This window comes from Panthera uncia, assembly GCF_023721935.1.
Source record: "Panthera uncia isolate 11264 chromosome C1 unlocalized genomic scaffold, Puncia_PCG_1.0 HiC_scaffold_3, whole genome shotgun sequence".
Taxonomy (NCBI): domain Eukaryota; kingdom Metazoa; phylum Chordata; class Mammalia; order Carnivora; family Felidae; genus Panthera; species Panthera uncia.
The window spans coordinates 67,126,147-67,145,841 of NW_026057584.1; the positions used below are offsets into that span (position 1 = coordinate 67,126,147).

Here is a 19,695-nt window from a genome sequence, read left to right on the forward strand (position 1 = left end):
CAATTGTCAGCAGCAAAGAGTGTGTGTGTGTGTGTGTGTGTGTCTGAGAGAGAGAGAGAGAGAGAGAGAGAGAGAGAGAGAGAATGAGCATTTATACCCAGAGCTCTAGATTGGTACAGTACATCAAGAAACTATTTTAAGGTCCTAGAGAATTAACAAAAGACTCAAGCATTGTAAAATATATATTAAGTGTAATATAAAATTCCTATTCTTTTTATAGAGAGCCTTCAAGATCAGAAGGCCAGATGTCCATTTTCTGATTTTATGGGTAGGCATGTTCTAAGCCTCTATCAGATTTATAGAGTTTTGTGAATTATGTTTACAAGCATTTCTCCATTATTTATCCATACCACAATTATGAGATGTTCGTAAGCACATAAGATCCTAAAGCATCTTCTGAAGTCTCAGAGAAAGAAGGGATAATTTCTTGAATATATTTTCCTTAAGATTCAAATCCTTTTGAAAATCTGAAATTCATGAGTATAATATGGAGCAGCGCCATTTATCCAAAGATTCAATTCTCTGTCTATACAAGAGAATAGTTTATGTTATATTCATTTCCTTCCTCATACAGTTAGGATCATTGCTATGACTTTCTAAAAATAGTTTTGTAAAAAGTGAAAGAATACAGATTATCATATCACTATTTTGCCCAGAAACTTTTAAATATATACAGAATCAGTCCAAATGTGTGTAGCATTCACTGAGCTTCAGGGCTTGTGTGCCCCGTGGCTTCTTCCCCAGCTTCCTGTGAAGCCTCCACTCAGTACATGGCTTTCTTCCTTGTGCTCCAAACAGTGATTGATGTTTGTCCTTCTGTACTTCTGCCCCCAGTTTTGTGCTCCGTGGCCTATAGACAACTCCAGGATTCTGTTTGCTTTCCCAAAGGCTGTTTGTTGTCTGTGTCCCAGCTCAAGCTTTTAAGACTTTCTCAGCACATCTATCTTGGTGGTGTCTTGATTCAGGATCAGTGGACATGCCTTTGTTGCTTACTTTCCAATCCAGTATGTTCTGCCATGTGACATCAATTTTAGTATCATCTTTTATGATACTGAAGTCTCATTAGCCATCCACAGTTATGTATCTTCTGCTTTCTGGCTATTCAGAGTGGACTTTTAGTGTTCTCTGTGTTACCGTGTGTGTGTGTGTGTGTGTGTGTGTGTGTGTGTGTTAATGTATAGGTCTTGTACTATCTGGTTTTCAAAATTTGTTGTTGTTGTTGTTGTTTTTTTTTGTCTTACCACTAGATTTTAAAAATTTAAGAGACTCCTTAAATAAAGTGCTTTGTCAGTTACGAGCTGAATTTCTATTTCACATACCCAGAAAACTGAAATGACAGTGCATTAAACGGGGAGGAGATTTATTTTTCTTTCACTTTACCAGAAGACTCAGTCTAAAACTAATGTAGCAGCTCCACAATGTCCTCAGGCAACCAAACTTCTTCTTGCTTTCTGTTGTATCTTCCTTAGTGTGGGTCTCTTTTCCTTTTATGGAAAGAGGAATGCAAATCTCCAGTCATCCTGCTCACATTCCTGGCATACAGAATGGGAAGCACCAAGGGCGTGCTGGCCTCCTCTGTCAGATGTTAACTGCCACCCTGAGGTAACCAGGAGCTTCTGCTTCATCTTACTGGCCAAGATTATGTCATGTGGTCAGTCCTGGATACAGGGGGAGCCAAGAAGTGGAGGCCTTGAGCTCCACACACTGTTCTTGTTAGAATCAGGACTCTTCAGGAAGGGAGAGGGGAACAGTGATTCTTGGTGGGCAGCTAGCCATCCCCACCACAAGTGCCTCCAACATATTAGACATTCAATAAATATTTCTCCCTTGGATTTTTCTTATTGTGTTTTCAGATACAAAATATGGCTTTGCTTTTTTGTTTGTTTGTTTTAAAGATTTTATTTTTAATAATCCCTACACCCTACATGGGGCTCAAACTTACAACCCCGAGATCAAGAGTCTCATGCTCCACTGACTGAGCCAGCCAGGCGCCTGTCTCTATGGTTGTGCTTTTTGAACAAATGTATTCTGTTACTTGTATGGGGGTAGTAGAAGGTATAGTAAGTGGGGGAGAGAGTAGATTTCCTGAGCAGGGGAGGGTAATGGAGACCCACAGACGGCTGGCTTCCTTGGTTGGAAGGTAAGGTTGTGAAGTGGTAACCAGTACAGTATTATTTCTGTCTACATGGAGTTCTCATTCTTGCTAAACCTCACCCTTTCTTCTGCCCTTTTTGTTGTATACAGGGTACCTTTGTTGCATATCCACCTAGGAAGGGTACCACAGAGACAAATGGATTTTGTGTTTTCACAAAATGTTTCCTTTCCTGAGAAGTGAGTTTTTAGGAAGTGAGCTACAGTAGAGAATGTTGGTGTGTTTTAGAGCCAGGCAGCTCTGAGTTCGAGCTCAGCTCTGTCACTGACCAGTGGTGCGACTTTGGGTGCCTTCCTTGAAACTTTTCTGAGGATCATTTTCTCTGTCCTGGGGATGAGGATGTTTCCTCACAGAGCAGTTGGATAAATATTTAGAAATACTTGACATGTAGTAGAAGCTCGAAAAAATGTGAGTTTCTTCCCCACCCCCATCTGTGAAATGGCATGTTTTACTAGTTTCATAAACAGTTTAAAATCTCACTATTACAATGAGCATAAATTGTTTTGTGCCCTGTCCTATTAAGGTAGTTATCCTTGTAGTAAATTAATCAAACAAAAAGTAGTTGTCCTTGATATATTACAGCCAGGGAGAGGAAGGCAATGTGTGTTTCACATGCTGGTTCCCTCAGCTCTTTTACTGTAACTTTTGGTGGGCTGTAACTGAATTAAAAAATAATAATCCAACTATTATATGCTGACAATTTTTACTTTTAAGCTGGGACCATAGATTTAAATATAATTAGATAGGTTCGATTATTTCTCTTTTCACTGTCCTGGGGAATATTAGGCAGGAACTTCTGGGTTATGTATTTGAAAGCGGTAAAATTGTGCCTAATATAGAGACATTTGTCTCAGTAGATAAAAGTGATGTTGCTGGAATGTTAGCTACATGATGGCAGAGGCAGTGTCACTTTTGATCATCACTGGACTCAAGTGCCCAACATGGGGCAGGTACAACATTGGTATATAATTACTGTTAGTTGAATAAACACAATGTTTGAAAAAATAGAATTGGACTGTTTGAATACTCACCTGTTATTGGCATTTCCTTCTCTACATTCGCGACCCTGTTGCATTCACTTCCTTTTCCCCTGGTTTCATACCTTGTGAAAAGCCACTCAGAGTCCACCCTGCATCGTCATTACCTTTATCCAGCTTCAGCTTGCTGCTGTGGGCAACTCTGTGTACTCACTGCCCTCGACACACACTCATAAAATGAAAACAGCTCTAACGTGTCCAACACTGATTACACATTCTCTTTAGTCCTCATAAGAACCCTACAGGATTGGTGGACAATTCCAGTTTGGGACGAGGAGTGTGAGGCTTAGAGGAGTTAAGTGCTGCCCACAGCACACGTCTGGTCCGTGACCAGGCAGGACTGAGTTCCGGGCCAGCTCCGTGCATGCAGGAGGCCACCTCTCCCAGCCGCGTGGGCACACTTGCTGCGGGGCCATTTCCATCTGCCGCTAAGAGCTCTCTGCCCTCTCTTGCAGTCCTTTGGTTGGACCAGTCTCACCTTTCTGCCTATCTCTCTTCTTCCTCTTGTCATTTTATCTGGTTGTGTACTCAATCTTGCCCTAAAGGTGTGGCGACTAAACCCTATGTCAGAGTTTCTCAGCGCTCAATAGTACTGGAGAAGCCTCTGAGACTTACTGAATGCCTTATTTGCTTTCAAAAATTTACAATAAAAATCACTTATATTAATTGAGCCCTATCAGTTTGCCAGCAGTTTGCCAATTTTTAGTATGAGGAATCTAACTTGTAACCTGGTGGTTGAGGATCTGATCACAGAGCGGACTGCAAAGTCCACCATCACCATGAACACCTGGACTGAACCTCCATATGAATGAGGGCCATGACCCACATTGTTCTGTGAACCACAGTGCCTGGTCCACATTTGGCAAGGAAGGCAGATTAAAAATAGGCTCATTAATAGTCTCAGACCCTTGCCTGGGGGCAGTCTCAGGGCTGGCTCTCCTGACTATTCCCCAGCACCGGAAGCCAAGTCTAGAAAATAAGAATCTCTTTGGCAGAAGAAAGAAGCAAGGCTTTTGGTAGTTTCAGATATTAAACCCTCTGAGAGGGTAGGGTCAAGATTTTCTACCCCTGTAAGATATCAAAAACAGTTGCTCTTCAGACTGTTCCTAAAGAAGAGGAATTCAAAAATCATCTTTGGCAAAAACACCATTGTTAGAAAGTGATTATAAACGCTTCCTAGTCGGCCATGTACGGTTAGACGTATACATTCAGTTATATTAGCGAAAATTTCAGGGATTTTATAGTTTCAGAAGATAAATTAGTTTGGGTAGTTCTATCAATATTCAAAGAAATGTTTTGAAATTACCATTCTAAGTACCAGACTAACTCCAGCTTGAGTTCCAGGAAGGATTCTTGCTGAGGTGACTTGATACACAGTGTGTGTGTGTGTGTGTGTGTGTGTGTGTGTGTGTACATATATTCCAAAAAATCCTTATTGAAGTTAGGATGTACACGATTGATCTGAAAAATTCCAATTGTTAAGAATATTTAAAAATAGCTTTAAACATTTTAAAAGCTTGTAATTATGATAGTACCTGCACAGGGTTAAGAATGTTAAAGTTGTAATTTTCAAAACATCGTTATTTTCTCTATTTGTACACGCTGAGAAGTAAAGACTCCCTCTGCTGGCTGTTTCAGGACATGCAGATTTCCGGCAAGTTAATATGGAGAAAAGTGAAACAAGGAGCAACCTCTCTTGATATTCCAAAAGCAGGTGCTTTGGCACATACGTGCATTTTTATATTGTGGTTTTTAGTTATCTAACACTTTATCTGAGATGGCGTGTAGAAGCAGCGGCTTACAGCCACATGGAAGTTGGAGGAGCAGAGCGGCAAGAACCGAGGCAGGTCGGAGCCCAGAGAAGGGACTCTGGCTGGCTGTGCCGGGGAACAGCTAGCATCCCAAGCAAGTCAGACCTTCTTCAGTCTCGGCTTCTTTGTTTGTAAAATGAGAGGATGTCAGTGGATGTTGTCCAAGAGTCCTCTTGACCTTTCATATTTTATGATTCAAGCAGCACTGAGTGTATTTCTTGTACACAAATGTGCTTTATACATGTTTTTACTGATATAAAATAAATATTTAGCAAAGTGAAAAAAAGGTAAAATTACAAAAATGGTTATAAATCATTTGCTCCTAGTGCTGACACAGCATGGGAGTGTTAAGTCTAGAAAGTGATATTTTGTGTGCTATTATAAGTTTATACAATAATATCTCCCAAATGTCCCAGAAAGACAGCATAGCACATTTCATTGATCCTGCGGCACCTTAAGTTACAAGAAGCATCATTATGTTCTATGTTTCCAATTAAACTATGACAGACCACTGATGGTAAGTTACATCCAAGTTTTAGACAAGTTAAATGTGAGGAGATGTGCTTTTAAAAATTAGTAAAATAAGGCAGTTCCTGAAAGTGCTTCAACTGATGCCAGACAACCCAAGAATTGCAATAAAAAGCCCAGTGTTCTGGGCACTAATAAACGTTCTCTTTCTACTCTTCATGTTTCCCCCTCTCTTTTCTTAACACTTTTTCCACCCCTTCCCAACTTGTCCTTCTCACTGTGTGAAACTGTTTTTTCACTTTTTTGCCTAGACATGTCTTCTGGGTATTCTGGGAATAAATGATTGCTTAAACCCTGAAACGAGATACTGGAATAACATTGTGTCCAACATAAGCATGACCAGTGGTTTTCTGCTTTAAATATGAATAACCATTAGCACTTGTGAAGGTTTTTCTTTTACTTCAAAGACGAATTAGTCAGCACTGGCATCTTTACAGGAATTACATGAGTTTTAAAAACACTGAGGCTTCAGAGAACACTCTTTTGATGAAGTCACTGGAAACATTAGTGTGGGATTTGGGATTTGACCCTCTTTATTCATATTGGATTTAGGTCCTAAAATAACACGCATATATGCATATGTAGATGTGTGTGTGTGCGTGGTTTGGGACATCTTTAGACTTTATTTTTAGTGTTTGCCTTCTTTTATAATGAAATTGGAGCTGTCTCTTTTGCCTTTTCCCCCTGCCACATAACAGAGCACACTGAAAGGGCTTCCAGTTTTTTAATCGCAAAACTGAACCCCCTCTTGAGTCTTTCTGGCTACCCATGAGGGAGAAGAGAAGGAGCAGCCTGTAGGGCTCTTGGCCTGAGAAGAAGGGCAGAAAGGGTCAAGAACAGAGTTGGAGTCTCAGAGAGGGTAGAGGGGTATCAGGGAGACTTTCTGCGTGCCCCTTGGCCTGCACACTGGGTCTCTTCTCCTGGATGGGAAACTGGCCAGGCCATGATGTGACAGTGTTACTGTTCTAATCTGTCAGGTGTGGCAGTGCTCAGTCCCCTGCAATGTCAACTTTGGGGCATTTCCACGCCGGGCCCCTTTGGCTTGATGCTGGATGGGAAACCAATTCATACATCATACATCTCCATCCGTATATTTTGAATTTATATCCAGAACTTCTGGAAGTTCTACATGTATCTCCAGTAACACAGGCCATTTTTTTAAAAAGTTTATTTATTTTGAGAATGAGAGAGTGTGTGTGCACAAGCAGGTGAGGGGCAGACAGAGGAGGAGAGAGAGAATCCCAAGCAGGCTCCATGCTGTCAGTGCACAGCCTGACTCAGATCTTGATCTCAGGAACCGTGAGATCGTGACCTGAGCCAAAATCAAGAGTTGGCACACTTAACCGACTGAGCCACACAGGCACCCCAGCAACACAGGTCCTTTAATTCTGCGTTCGTTTATGTGTTTATCCAATCAGGCCCTGTGATTTCCCCACTGAGATGAAATCGCATACAAATGTAGACAAGTTCAGAGTTTTTACAGAGATGGTGTGGGGGTGATCCAGCTTGTGATCTAGAGGACTGTGGACTCAGGGAAGGAGCCTGGCTCAGTCACTGGTGACTTGGTGGATCTGCCTCACGGAACTCGGAACCGTCTGCCTCAGTTTGGTTAATAAACCCTCGTAGGGTAGATGTTCTGTTACTCGTCGCTGAACTGGTTCCTAAATGGTTAGGTGACCGTGTGGTTGTTTGCCATTATTCTCTTACCAATTTATACACATGTTCTTGTGAACTTTCATTTAAAACTTAATTCTGTATTTCCAACCATTGGGAAAAGGCATTCTGTCATTTGTGGATCTGAAAACTGCTCCCTTCCGTGGTGGGCTCCCTGCTGGTTTGCACCGATGGAAACCTGTGGTCCGCAGTGCTGGGTGAAGAGCCTTCTCGAACATGCCTCCTGACACTTGAGCTTCCTCACCTGCTCCTCATAACTTCGTGCCTCTGCTCTTGGCAAAGCGGTCTGTCTCTTGTTGCATGCGTGTTTTTTGCTTCTTCAGTCCTTGGTGTCTTTACTCCTAATATTTAATATTTGTCCTGCCCAGAGGTCCTCTGACCTTTTTTTTTTTTTTTTTTTTTTTTTGAATTCTCATAGAATACCAGAATTGAAATGGGCCAGAGAAGTCACCTTCTCCACCTTTATTCAGTTCACAGATTTCATGAAAGCTTTGCTTGTGTTTTCTCTTTGGTCTCCGGGTATTTTTTTCTCCCCTGGAGGTTTTCAAACCCTATGAGGTTTCAAAGCTACTGTTTTGGAATGCCTAATGTTGTCTCCTGCAGGGCTATGCATGATGGCTTCATTTTTCACTATAAGAATAGTTTTGATTATCAGCTGTGTGCCAGGTACTGTACTAATTGCTAGAGACACAAGGGGAAGAAAACAGTGACATCATCCTTGCTGTCATGCAGCATTCTGAGCAGTGGAGGTTGATGGATAGTAATCACGTGGTTGTGCACATGCATACATGGCATGAAGGGCCTGGACCTAAACTGAGAGGGTCATTGAAACTTCCCCACAGAAATAATGGCTCATGTGAGGGATGGAAAGTAGAAGGTGGGGAGATAGTGTACAAAGCACCTCTAGTAGCATATGCAAAGGCCCCGTGTCAGGAAGGAGCACGGCTGTTTCAAGAAACTGAGAAAAACAAAATAATATGTTTGGAGTTAGAGAAGAAGGAAAGGGTTATAGGGGGTAGATCTGAAAGGAGCCACAAGGGTATGGAATAGACAAGTTTGTGCCAGTCAGTTTCTGTAATTCTGATATTGGTGACAATACGTATTTTGAGTTAATATAAGTAGTTGAACATGTGCTGCTCATGCTCAAGTAAAATGTGTTATTGAATATCTTTTTTTAATGGAGAGAATGGAAGACATCCTACTACCTGACTTCTCTAAGCCATGTACTCTTTTGCTCTTAATAAATATTTGACAATTAGAAAAACAAAACAGAGTGGCCATAAAGAAGCAGTAGCTTTCCTTGAGCTGTTAGGGCCTTTTGAATAGTTTTTGTTTTTTAAAGTATGCCATTTTGTTAGAGATTTGTAATAAGTAATACTGAATATATTATTTTCCATTTCCTTCAAGGGAACACAGTGAGTTACTTAATTCAAAATATCTGAGACTGTCTTCTCTTATCTTAGGACACTGCATTCCTTATGTAGAAGAATGTAAAAATCCAGGGCCACTCTGACCTTGATATAAAAATATTTCTCATGATTTAGGTGCATTGCCTATCTGTTAAAAATAATAGAGTAAAAAATGGAAACATTAAAAGATAGCTTTATAATCTTATTGCACTTGGATGATAAACTTTTAAAGAGCTGTAGAAAATAAACTTTCCTTGGGACCTAGTTGAGGTCACACCTCTAAGGGCCTTGTTTCTTACTTTCTATTAACCATATGTAAACAAAATAGATAATTAATGGATACAGTGGATAAATTAATGTTTCTTTTTAGAAGTTATATACTTTCTTCATGGTAAGGTCTTAGTATTTAAATGTGATGTTTAAGTTATTGTAAATTAAATAGTAATTAATAAGAGTCAGTGTCTAATTAAATATTAAGTATAGTATTTAAATGTAGTTAATTTAAAAGTTAAATTTAAATTTTCCCAAAATAAAAACTTTGGCACAAGAGACAACCATGCCCCAATGATCTTTTTTTTTCTTCCTCTTTTGCTCTTTCTTCTTATTTTCTTTCTTTATTTAAAAATTTTTTCTCACTTCATTCTGTGGATTCTTGGTCATGTATTTATGCATAATCCATGCTTATTTTTTACCTGCTGAGTGATTATCCCACCTTCCATCCCCCTCCTCTGAAAAAAAACCAAGGATACATGGGGGAAAGCTACCCTGTATTAATTCCTCACCGGTGCTCCCTTCTGCTCTGTAACATTGCCACATGACCAGATGGCAGTCCTGAGTTTGTCTCAAATATTCCAGGATGAATCCAGGCTGAGAAAGGACTATCTATACCATACCGTCACATTCCTGGGGTCTGCAGGGAGGAGCAGAACGGCTGCCTCTTGGGGCCTTGCCTAGTGCTTTCCTAAGGCTTTATGAATAATCTGCTCTGAGAATCAGAATTTCCAGTGATTGTAGCAGATGATTACCATGTGTGCTTTGGAGGCAAGGTGATACATATCGGATTGACTTTCAGATTTGATCCCTTTATTTTTTCAGAAATGGCCGTTGTTTGATTTTTAAATATTTTATATCTTTTAGTCTTGAGGCTTTAGGGGCCTCAAGCTTTCTTCTAAAAAGTTAACCATTTCTTGCCATCCCTGTATATTTGAATGTTGTTGTGTCTACCGCTTTGAAAATGGGTTATGTTAATTTTTTAATCTTTTGCTTCCACTTACTTTTATGGAGGGCAGTCAGGGGAGTTGAAGTATAAAGTGTATGAACTGTCTTGATAAGGAGGATGTCAGCCAAAACAGAGATCTGCTTCAGCCACATTTCAGCATATCCCCTGCGGGGGCTACTTTTCCTGTGTGGTACTATTTCACTAGTTGCCATATGCTCCCAGAGAAGTTTTTCAAACTGTAAACCACTCCAAAGGCCAAGGTTGCTCTGACTGTCAGGATTACAGTGACCGGGCAAGGCTTCCTAAACACAGCCTGTGTGTACCCTGTTGGCTGTCCTTGGGCACTCGCTCTGTTTATGCTGCTGGGATGTTATAGACAGGCCTTATCAGTGCATGTCTCTCTTGCTAGTCAAGTATCTTTCTGGTCATTGATGCAACAAAGAAAGTTCTTATACTTTTTTAGTGTCAGGCAGGATTTCTTCCTGCTGCTATATAATTTCAAATGATCAATTAGTATGAATAATATTTTTCTCCCCGTTTTTCACTTTATAAAGCAAGCTGGGAATTTAGATCACGGAACTTGAAATTATAATATCCCTTTATTAAGTAGCGTAATTATATGATTTTAAAATTTCTTTGTTACCACTCAGTGTGTAGAGGAAACAGGATGCCATTATGTTGCTCTAATAATTCTGAAGAACAGCCCTGCTACTTGTTTTTACCTAATCACAAAAGTTTTTAACTTAGTTTTAATCCATACTAGTCATGTAGGTTTTCAGATGATTTGACTTTTTTTCTTACATAGGACAGTTTTGTGTAGTAATACTTTTGGCAAGAGGAATATTCAACTCTAGTAGAGAGTTAAGGCTTATTAGATAAGCATTTCCTTTTTCGTATATTTTAAGGAGAAATAAATACTAATAAAGTGAGACTTTTAACCAAGACACCCCTTTGTGGTATAAAGAATTTTTCACAATTATTGAGTAGATTTGAGAGATGACAGGAATTTATTCCTGTGGAATATCAATTAAAATATAATTTTATCATTCTTAGGTAAATGTGTACTTTGGATAAATGTCAATTAAATAGGAGTTAAAAAATACAAATTTAAAATGGAACTCAAACAAAAGTACCAAGCTTTTTTTCCAGTGGGTGTTATTTATTTTAAAATGAGTACATGCACCTATTCTAAAAATTTGAGTTGGCCTAGCCCTTCTAAATTTATGTGTCTTGATTCTTGGCAACCTGTTTCTTTCAAATTTGCAGTAATATAGTCTGAAGAAAATAATGGCATTTCCTAATTGGTTAGATGCCTTTTCCTTTGCCTCTTGTTCAGTTCTTGCCCACTACTTGAATTTGGCTTAGGCTTCAGAATGTCTCCAGTTTTTTTTTTTTTTTAATTTATTTCCTTTAATATAAAAATATAGTAGATAAGAAAAAAATAGAGCATGAAAGTAAGAGGCATACTTCTGTTAGCCCAGGTGATGGGAGTTTTCTGTAAGAAAACATGGGTAGTCGGGAAGCCTTCCCAGCAACCTCCATGTCATTCCCATTTGCCCCCCATCTCCTGACGTGAGATTTGCCAGCTGGCCTCTGAGGGAGCTGAGACAGTGGCTCATCATCGTGGCACATGAAGGAGCAGTCACAGGGTTGGATCCTCTTTTCCTCTCAAGAGTGGTCGTCTTTGTCAGGAGCATGCAGCAGGGCCTGACCCAGTCAGCGTCAGCCAGAGCACGTGGAGGTGCAGTGGACAGCATCCCTTAGAATCCCACCGGTTGTCTGTCACAGATACAGGTCCTCAGGACACGCCCTTAAGAACACTAGCCTCCCTGCTTGCAGTCAGGGGAAACACGGAGATTACAGGCAGATCTTGGGATCTTTGTGAACCACATGTGTTAACCAGAAAGCGAGTGAATTGATGTGAAAGGTCAAACAGTTGCATCTGATCTTGGCGATGTATTTTCACGACCTTTCTCATATGACCTTATGTAGCAACCTCAATGACTGCAAAACTCAGAACTGCCCACAAACAGCGATATTGAGTCAATTCTTACCTAGGACTGTTTGTAAGAAAACATGTATATCTGTGGATCATTGAGGAGAATTTGAATTTACTGAGCATTACGATTTAATAATCATACACTTTGTGACAAAATATTTTTAAATTAAAGTTTATAAATAGGTATTGAGTACTTACTATGTCAAAAAACTTTGGCTCTACAGGGGTACAAAGTTCATTTGTTCCGAAGATCTTTATTAAGCCATACATACGCTGCCTTGGGCCAGGTACCTGAAATATGATGTCAAATGGTAAATAAACAGAGATTTTCCTTGAAGAAATTTATTAGTACAATCGAGGAGAAGGGCCTGCAAATAGAAAATTATAAAATAAGAGTGTGTAAAAGAGTAATATAAATTACAAAGGCTTGGGCAGTCAGGGAAGACCTTCTGGAGGAAGTGCCATGGAAACTGGGGCCAAACAGTAAGTAGGAATTTGCCAAATAAGGTACGTTGTTGGTGGTTGGAGTGTTGATCCCAGTTAGAGGGTACCTCACATGCAACTAAAAAAGAACAGCTTACAAGTACCTGACCTATTTGGCTAGGATCGTAGAATGACCTGTAATATAGGCTGGTTTCCTGGAGAATGTACATGTTGCGTGCATCCTAGAGTTTGGGCTTTATTCCATGTGTTCCCACTTTCCTGGATCCCTTTCTACCTCATGTTATCTTTCAGACTTTCTTGCCTCTAAGTCACCATTAGTATTGGTACTTCTCAGGGTTCAGTCCTAGATTCTCTTTTTCTTTTGTTTTTCCTTTTCTCCCTCACCAGGCGTATCCGTGTCCATGGGTTTGTTTATGACTTAAAAGCTCGATGGTTCTTAAGTCAATTCTGAACTTAGGACCATACATCCCTATTACCACCATCCTGCCTACCACCTCAGTTTCCTTCCTCTTTGCTGCTCCTGCCATCCCTGACTCCTCTCAGTCTTTAGAACTTGCCAAATTCCTTCTTACCCAAGGGACTTCTGTTCCCTTAGCTGAAATGCTCTCACCTTCTCTTTGCCTGGCTCTAGCCCACTCTTCAAGTCTTGCCTTACATTATCACTTTTTCACAGATACCTTCCAGGTCTCTCACCCTAACCTAAGCTCCATTTTATGATTAGTAATATGCCATACTTTTATGCTGGTAAAAGTTGGTAATTATTATTTTTTTAATACTGCTTTCCCTACTAGACTTTAAGGTCTCTGAAATGAACAACAGTCTCTGTCTGTGACAGACAGCCTTATATTAAAACACTTAGCAAAGGATGTGCACCTTGTAAGGGGTCTTAGTAAATATGATGAGCTGCTTGAGTTGGGACAAGGAGCCACTGAAGAATCTTAGTAGCAGAACGACCTGATTGGATTGGCAATAAGCAAGTTTCTTCTGCCAGCAGTATGGAGATTGACCTGGAGGGGGTCCATGGCTAGAGCAAGGGAGAAATGTAGGTAGGTGTTACCAGTAGACACGGCACATATAAAAACACAAAGAAATCAAATTCACTTGTTCCAGGGGCTCTGAGATGTTCTCAAGATTATTTTCATCTCTTAGCGTGGCTTACTCCACGTGGGCCTCATTTTCCCCCACTCTTTCTCTTTGTGAACAATAACAGCTTCATCCTACGTCTGCCCAATAGAAAAGAGGGTCCACTCTACGGTTATGTGAACAGATATCCAGATTGGCTCTGACTGGCTCTGATGAGGTCATACGCCCTTCTCTGAAGTAATAACTGTTGCCAGAGGGATTCTGGGTGCTGGTGGATCAGTCTGGATACTATCTATCTGGATCTGAGGCAGTGGTATGAACTAGCATGGTAAACTGGCCATAAAAAGACATGTTTTTGTATACATGCTCCTACCACGGCTGATTTCAAGCTGGATGCCTGACTTGCAGCTCCTGAGTGTTTAACAGCCGGCTCTGGTAAGCCTGTCCCTGAAGCTCTAGGTCTCCATGGCTGAGCTGGAGGGAGAGCTGCAGGGGTCACAAGGACCGATGGTGAGGGAGGGAGTGTGCTCTAAAAGGCAACCAGAATATTGTTAGAGAAGACAGGTAGGTACCTGGTAGCCAGTCTACCAAGGAAATTTGCACTGTACTATGCATAAAGTATACTTCGGTGTCATGCTTTTCGTTTACCTAAGAATTTTTTAAAGTTCCTATATCATTTCCTTGAATAACATGCTGAGACATTATATAATATTCCATTCTATGAAAGTACTGTCATTTACCGTTCTTTTATAGTTGAATATTTAGATTAATAGAATTATATGTAACGCTTTGCTGGGTATGTCTATGCTTAAAGCCATTTTCCACATTTAGGACAGATTTACTGAGATGGTTTACGTAAGGGAAATTACTGAGTCAACGGAATGGACCTTTTAATGCTTTTGAATACTTTCCAATAGGTGTACAAAATAGTTTTACCAATTATATCACTCCTATCACTGTAAGAGAGCAAGTATTTCATCACACTGTTATTAAGTGTAATTTAAAAAAAAAAATGGTAGGACAAGGGCACCTGAGTGGCTCAGTCGGTTATGCATGAAACTCTTGATTTTGGCTCAGGTCATAATCTCAGAGTTCATGAGACCAAACCTGCATCGGGCTCTGCGTTGACAGGGCAGGTCCTGCTTGGGATTCTCTCTTTCCTCTCTCTGCCCCTCCCCTGCTTGTGCGCATGTGCTCTCTCTCAAAATAAATAAATAAACATTAAAAAAAATTGGTAGGACAAAATTGATAAATCATTTTTATTTGCATTTGTTTGAATTACTAAAAATGTTGAAATGTCTATTTTTGTAACAAGTGTATTTCTTATAGTGAATTTTTATACCATTTCCCACTTGTGTGTGTATATGTTGATCTTACTATACTATTATCATAGGTGTTTATCTTCTTATAATTAATTTAATTAATATACAACCATACCATAGTTAATAATGGAAATTCTAGCACAGAGCACAACTTGGTAAATGTTAAGGGGAGTGTTGTATATGAAACTCTCTCTAATTCTGTATAATTTAGAGTAACATTAGCTGCTGTGATAGATAAATACAAATTCACAGTAAGTGAACACAATAAAAGTTTATTTCTTGCTCATGTCAAAGTTCCATATGGGTGTTCTTAGTTGGGCACCTTTCGTGTGGTCATGGTGGGATAAAGGCTCTTTTTGTCCTATGGCTTTTCTTCCCTCTAGGTCCTTGTAGTCATTTCCATTCAGTGGGAGGGTGGCCTAACAATGGGGGACAATATGTGGGAGATTTTTATGGATGAGGCCTGAAAGTACAACATTGAATGTGCTTACATTCCATTGACTAAAACTCAATCCCATGGATACAACTAATTGCAAGGGGGAAAAATGATTTGGTACACATCTAGCCAGTCTTTGCCCAAGTTTCAAGAACCTGAAAATAGAGACATCTTTCCATAAAGGCTGATTTACTTACTGCTTTTACTACCTGTATATATCTGGGAATGAATAGCCCATGTTACTTGGATTACAGGATTTAAATATGGAATGGAAAATTTTAAGTATTGTTAAGGGATATATAGCTTTTTAGTAGACCAGAGTGGTAGAGAAATGACAGCAAATGGTCACTGAACGTCCTCTACTTTAGACACTGAAGAGAAGAGAGTAGAAGTTGTCAGACATAGTGATTTGACATGTTATGGACAAGTTTTGGATAGGCAACATTTTTTCAGTGTTTTAGAAAATTAAATGTACAAGAATCCATATAAGGACTTTGTAATTAGCTCAGCCAATAAGTTTGACAACTTATTAGAGTGATATTTTTTAATAGACTATTTTAGCTCATTTTCTTATTTCTACCTACACAGGTAATTAAAGTATACAGTGAAGATGAAACCAGCAGGGCTGTAGAGGTACCCAGTGACATAACTGCCCGAGATGTTTGCCAGCTGTTGATCCTGAAGAATCATTACATTGATGACCACAGCTGGACCCTTTTTGAGCATCTGCCTCACATAGGTCTAGGTAAGGATACAGAACCGTAGTCCATATCCTTGCTTTTCCGTTCCTTATAGCTTCAATCATATGGCAAAGAGTTTCTTCAGACGTAGAAAAATAGAAGAGAATTATGAGTAGTCTTTTTCTTTATTTTTGGTGTTGGTGGTTGGGACACAAAGAATGTAGCACAAAATGAAAGTAAGGGTAGAAATATTACACATTTAGCACACTTCTTTGTTTAAATAATGATTTAGGGAAATTTGGGAGCCAAAACACAGAGTCCAAGTTGATAGAAAGATAAATGCCATAATAATCGTTGGTAGCACAGTGAACATTTTTTGAGAAGTTAATAAAATAAGCTGTTATCTGAACTACTTTTTGAACTGGTTGTAGTGAAGACATGGGAAATTTCTGCACTGGTGCTTCTCTTTATGGATGTGTAAACCCTAAATTTTTCTAGAAGAACTAAGTAACTCTTTTACATTTTAAAGTCATAAACATAAAGAGTAATCTTCAAAACTATTTTGTAAATTGGAAATGCAGCTCTGTGTTGTAAAATGTAGAGGGCTTTCTCCTCCATTTTTTAAAACAAGTTAAAAGAATTTTTATTCTTCTGTTGGAGTGAGACAGAATTTGGCAACAATTTTATTTCACATTTTCTTATTTTTACAGGTATTAGTGTTAAAGAACATGTTCCCCTAATAAGTAGTGAAAAAGAAAGGGGTTTGTTATGTTCATGCCATCCGATTCTTTGAATTCCATATTTGTTTCCTGCGGCTGCTCTAACACATTGCTATACACCTGGTGACTTACAACAACCAAACTTTATTCTTGTGGCTCTGGAGGCCAGAAGTCTAAAATCAGTATCGTCGGGTTGAACTTAAGGCATCGGCAGGGATGCACTTCTCTTGGAGGCTGTAGAAGACCAGCTGTTCCCGCACTCTTCTAGCTTCTGGTGGCGGCCGACATTCCTTAGCTATGGCCATGTCACTTCAGTCCCTACTTTCGTGGTCACACTGGATTTTCCTCCTCTGTGTCAAATCACCCTCTGCCTCTGTCTTATAAAAATGGTACCATTTAGAGTTTACCTGGATAATCCAGGATAATCTCTTAGTTTTAAGGTCCCTTAATCACATCTGCAAAAATTTTTTTTTTTTTTTTTTTTTTTTTTTTTTTTTGCCATATTAGGTAAAATTCACAGAAAACCTGAATTCTGAAGGTATGCTATATGGGCCAGGGCAACTTGCTGTCATTGCCTTCCCAGGGCAGAAAAAGTTCAACATATATTTTCTGCGTTGATATTTGTGACTAATTTAACTTCTATTCATGACCATTAATCTCCTTAAAGTATGATGTTGACTCTCAATAGACATCTGCCATATTCTAAACTTATCTTGTTTACATATGCTCTTAATTAGCATATGAAATTACAGTATTCTATACTATTAATTTTTTCTTTGGGAGCAACTTAAAAAACATTTTTTTTTTTGATTATAGTCACGACAGTTTATCCCTAACAAATAGCTTGAAACTCAATAATAAAAATCTACTCTGTAAATCACTGAAACCACAGCAAGTGATATTAAGGAATAAAACGCACAGGTCTTTTAATGTTGAGGCTTCAAATGGAACGCTGAGAATTAATTTGAGTTGCATACTAAGTTTAAGATTTTAGGCATCAAATAGAAATATGTTTCTCCATTACTCTATTTTCTGGAAATGCTGAAATAAAATCAAAGATGTGAGAATATTGTCTCATGGCTTTGTCAACCATGCATCAGGCCAAAGATTATGGGAAAGAAATGGGGTTCCACAGCCTTCTTGTGTTCTTTTTCCTCCTTTTGGTTTTCACTCAGATTATATCTTTAAATAGTAGAAAAGCTGCAGGCATAATGCTCTCCAAATACTGATGCATATTAGATTTACCATCTTCCATATCTGTATTTATTTATTAGCTGCTTTATTTCTGTAAGGATACACTGAAACATTAGATGGTAGCTAACGAATATCTATTTTCTTCACTTATTTATTGTCTAATTTCTCTATTTTAACATAATCTGTAATTATACTGTGCATTTACTTTTGTAGACTTTTTGTGTGTGTGTGTGGGTGTATGTGTGTGTGTGCTTAAAAATACCTCTTCTTTTTCTTTTTCTTTTTTTTTCATTTCACCTTACAGATTCCACAAAAACTAGGAACTCTCCCTGCCTTTTCCTGTTGACTTCTTCAAACAATTTAGCAGATATTTATTGACTATTTTATACCCAGCCTTAGATCGTGGGGGTACAGTATGAACATGATAGACAAAAAAAACAAAAGAACAAACAAAAGAAAAAACCCACTGCCCTTGTGAGTTTGCATTTTCGAGGGAAGAGAAAGATAAGAGGCAAATGACTAAAATTTGTAACCCCTTAGATGATGATAAGTATGGGTTTCTCCTGATATCCAAAAGTAGAGTGCTCTTACTGAAAACTTTCATAAGCTGAAACTGTATAAAGCAAAGAAGCATTTACCATTAATTTATATGGAACAATATTTGAGCATTCCCAGACCCCACAAATAATCTCTCTTAGTATTTTCTGGTGTCTCAGGGTGCATCTTGCCAACAGATGCACAGAATAAATCAAGATAAAGCCCAGATGCTCACAGACTAAGTTCAAAGCTATGGTGGCTTGACGCTGAGATGCTGAGTGCAGTTCCCTGGAAGGAGCTTGGCGGGGCCATGTCGCTGCTCTCCAGGGTGCACGCTGCCTCTATAAGGGCTCGCTGCAAAGCAAACGCTGATTGGTATTTTCATTTTTCACCTTTTTATGTAAAAGTGAAAATCCTCTTTGGATTTCTGCAGGTTGGCAAAAACAGGTACTAATGTAGGTCTTTTGTAAAAGCAAAGTGTTGTAATGCGAACTTTTGAAAAGCTGGAACTTTTGAAAAGCCTATACTGGGAGAAAAGGAAGGCAGGAAGAAGGAAAGAGCATGCTGGGGGTGAGTGGGCGATGCATTTTATTTCTTATTTTTATTACTTTGAAAGAGAGAGAGAAAGCGTGCAGTAGCAGGGGAGGGGCAAAAAGAGAGGGAGACAGAGAGTCCTAAGCAGGCTCCACACTGTCAGTGCAGAATCTGATGCAGGGCTCGAACCCGCAAACCGTGAGATCATGACCTGAGCTGAAATCAAGAGTCATTAACGGAATGAGGCACCCAGGTGCCCCAGGAGACGCACTTTAAAAAAAGGGATCAGGGAAGATGTCCTTGATAACATCACGTGGAGGAGAATATTTGTGGCACTGTGCTCAGGCAGCAGCCAGAGGCCAGCACTTCTGGAATAAGGTGGGGAGTGAGGGAGTGGACTTCAGTAGGGCAGCTACAGAGCCAGCACATGTAGGGTCTCTTAGGCCACGGAGGGGCTTGACTTTTCCATTGAGTGACAGAAAAAGTGACTGGAGGTCTTGGAGTCAGAGAGCAAATACGATCCTGATTTAGTTTTGAAAGTACAGTCGACCCTTGAATAACATGGATTTGAAGTCCACAGATCTACTTATATGTGGATTTTTTCTAATAAATACGGTCTAGTACTGTAAATTTATTATCTCTTCCTTATAAATTTTCTTGATAACGTTTTTCTCTAGTTTACTTTATTGTAAGAGTACAGTATATAATACATATAACCTCAAAGTATTCATGGACTGTTTATATTACCAATAAGTCTTCCAGTCAGCAGTAGGCTATTCGTAATTAAGTTTTGGGGGAGTCAAGTTTCATACAGATTTTTTACTACAAGGGGAGATCTGCACCCCTGTCGTCCACATGGTTCAAGAGTCAGCTGTATACTGGTAAGAAGGCCAGAATTCAACCTTCTAGAGGCTAAG

The 19,695-nt window shown here is 39.4% G+C and overlaps 1 protein-coding gene across 3 annotated transcripts in view; it reads left to right on the forward strand.

The window, feature by feature from the left end:
* GRB14 (growth factor receptor bound protein 14) overlaps positions 1-19,695 on the forward strand; it is a 116,138-nt gene that overhangs the window by 57,690 nt on the left and 38,753 nt on the right. For all 3 annotated transcript variants that reach the window (XM_049615575.1, XM_049615576.1, XM_049615577.1), the window contains one exon: positions 15,703-15,859. In XM_049615575.1, the coding sequence (XP_049471532.1) occupies positions 15,703-15,859 (157 nt within the window). The remainder of the gene's footprint in view (positions 1-15,702; positions 15,860-19,695) is intronic.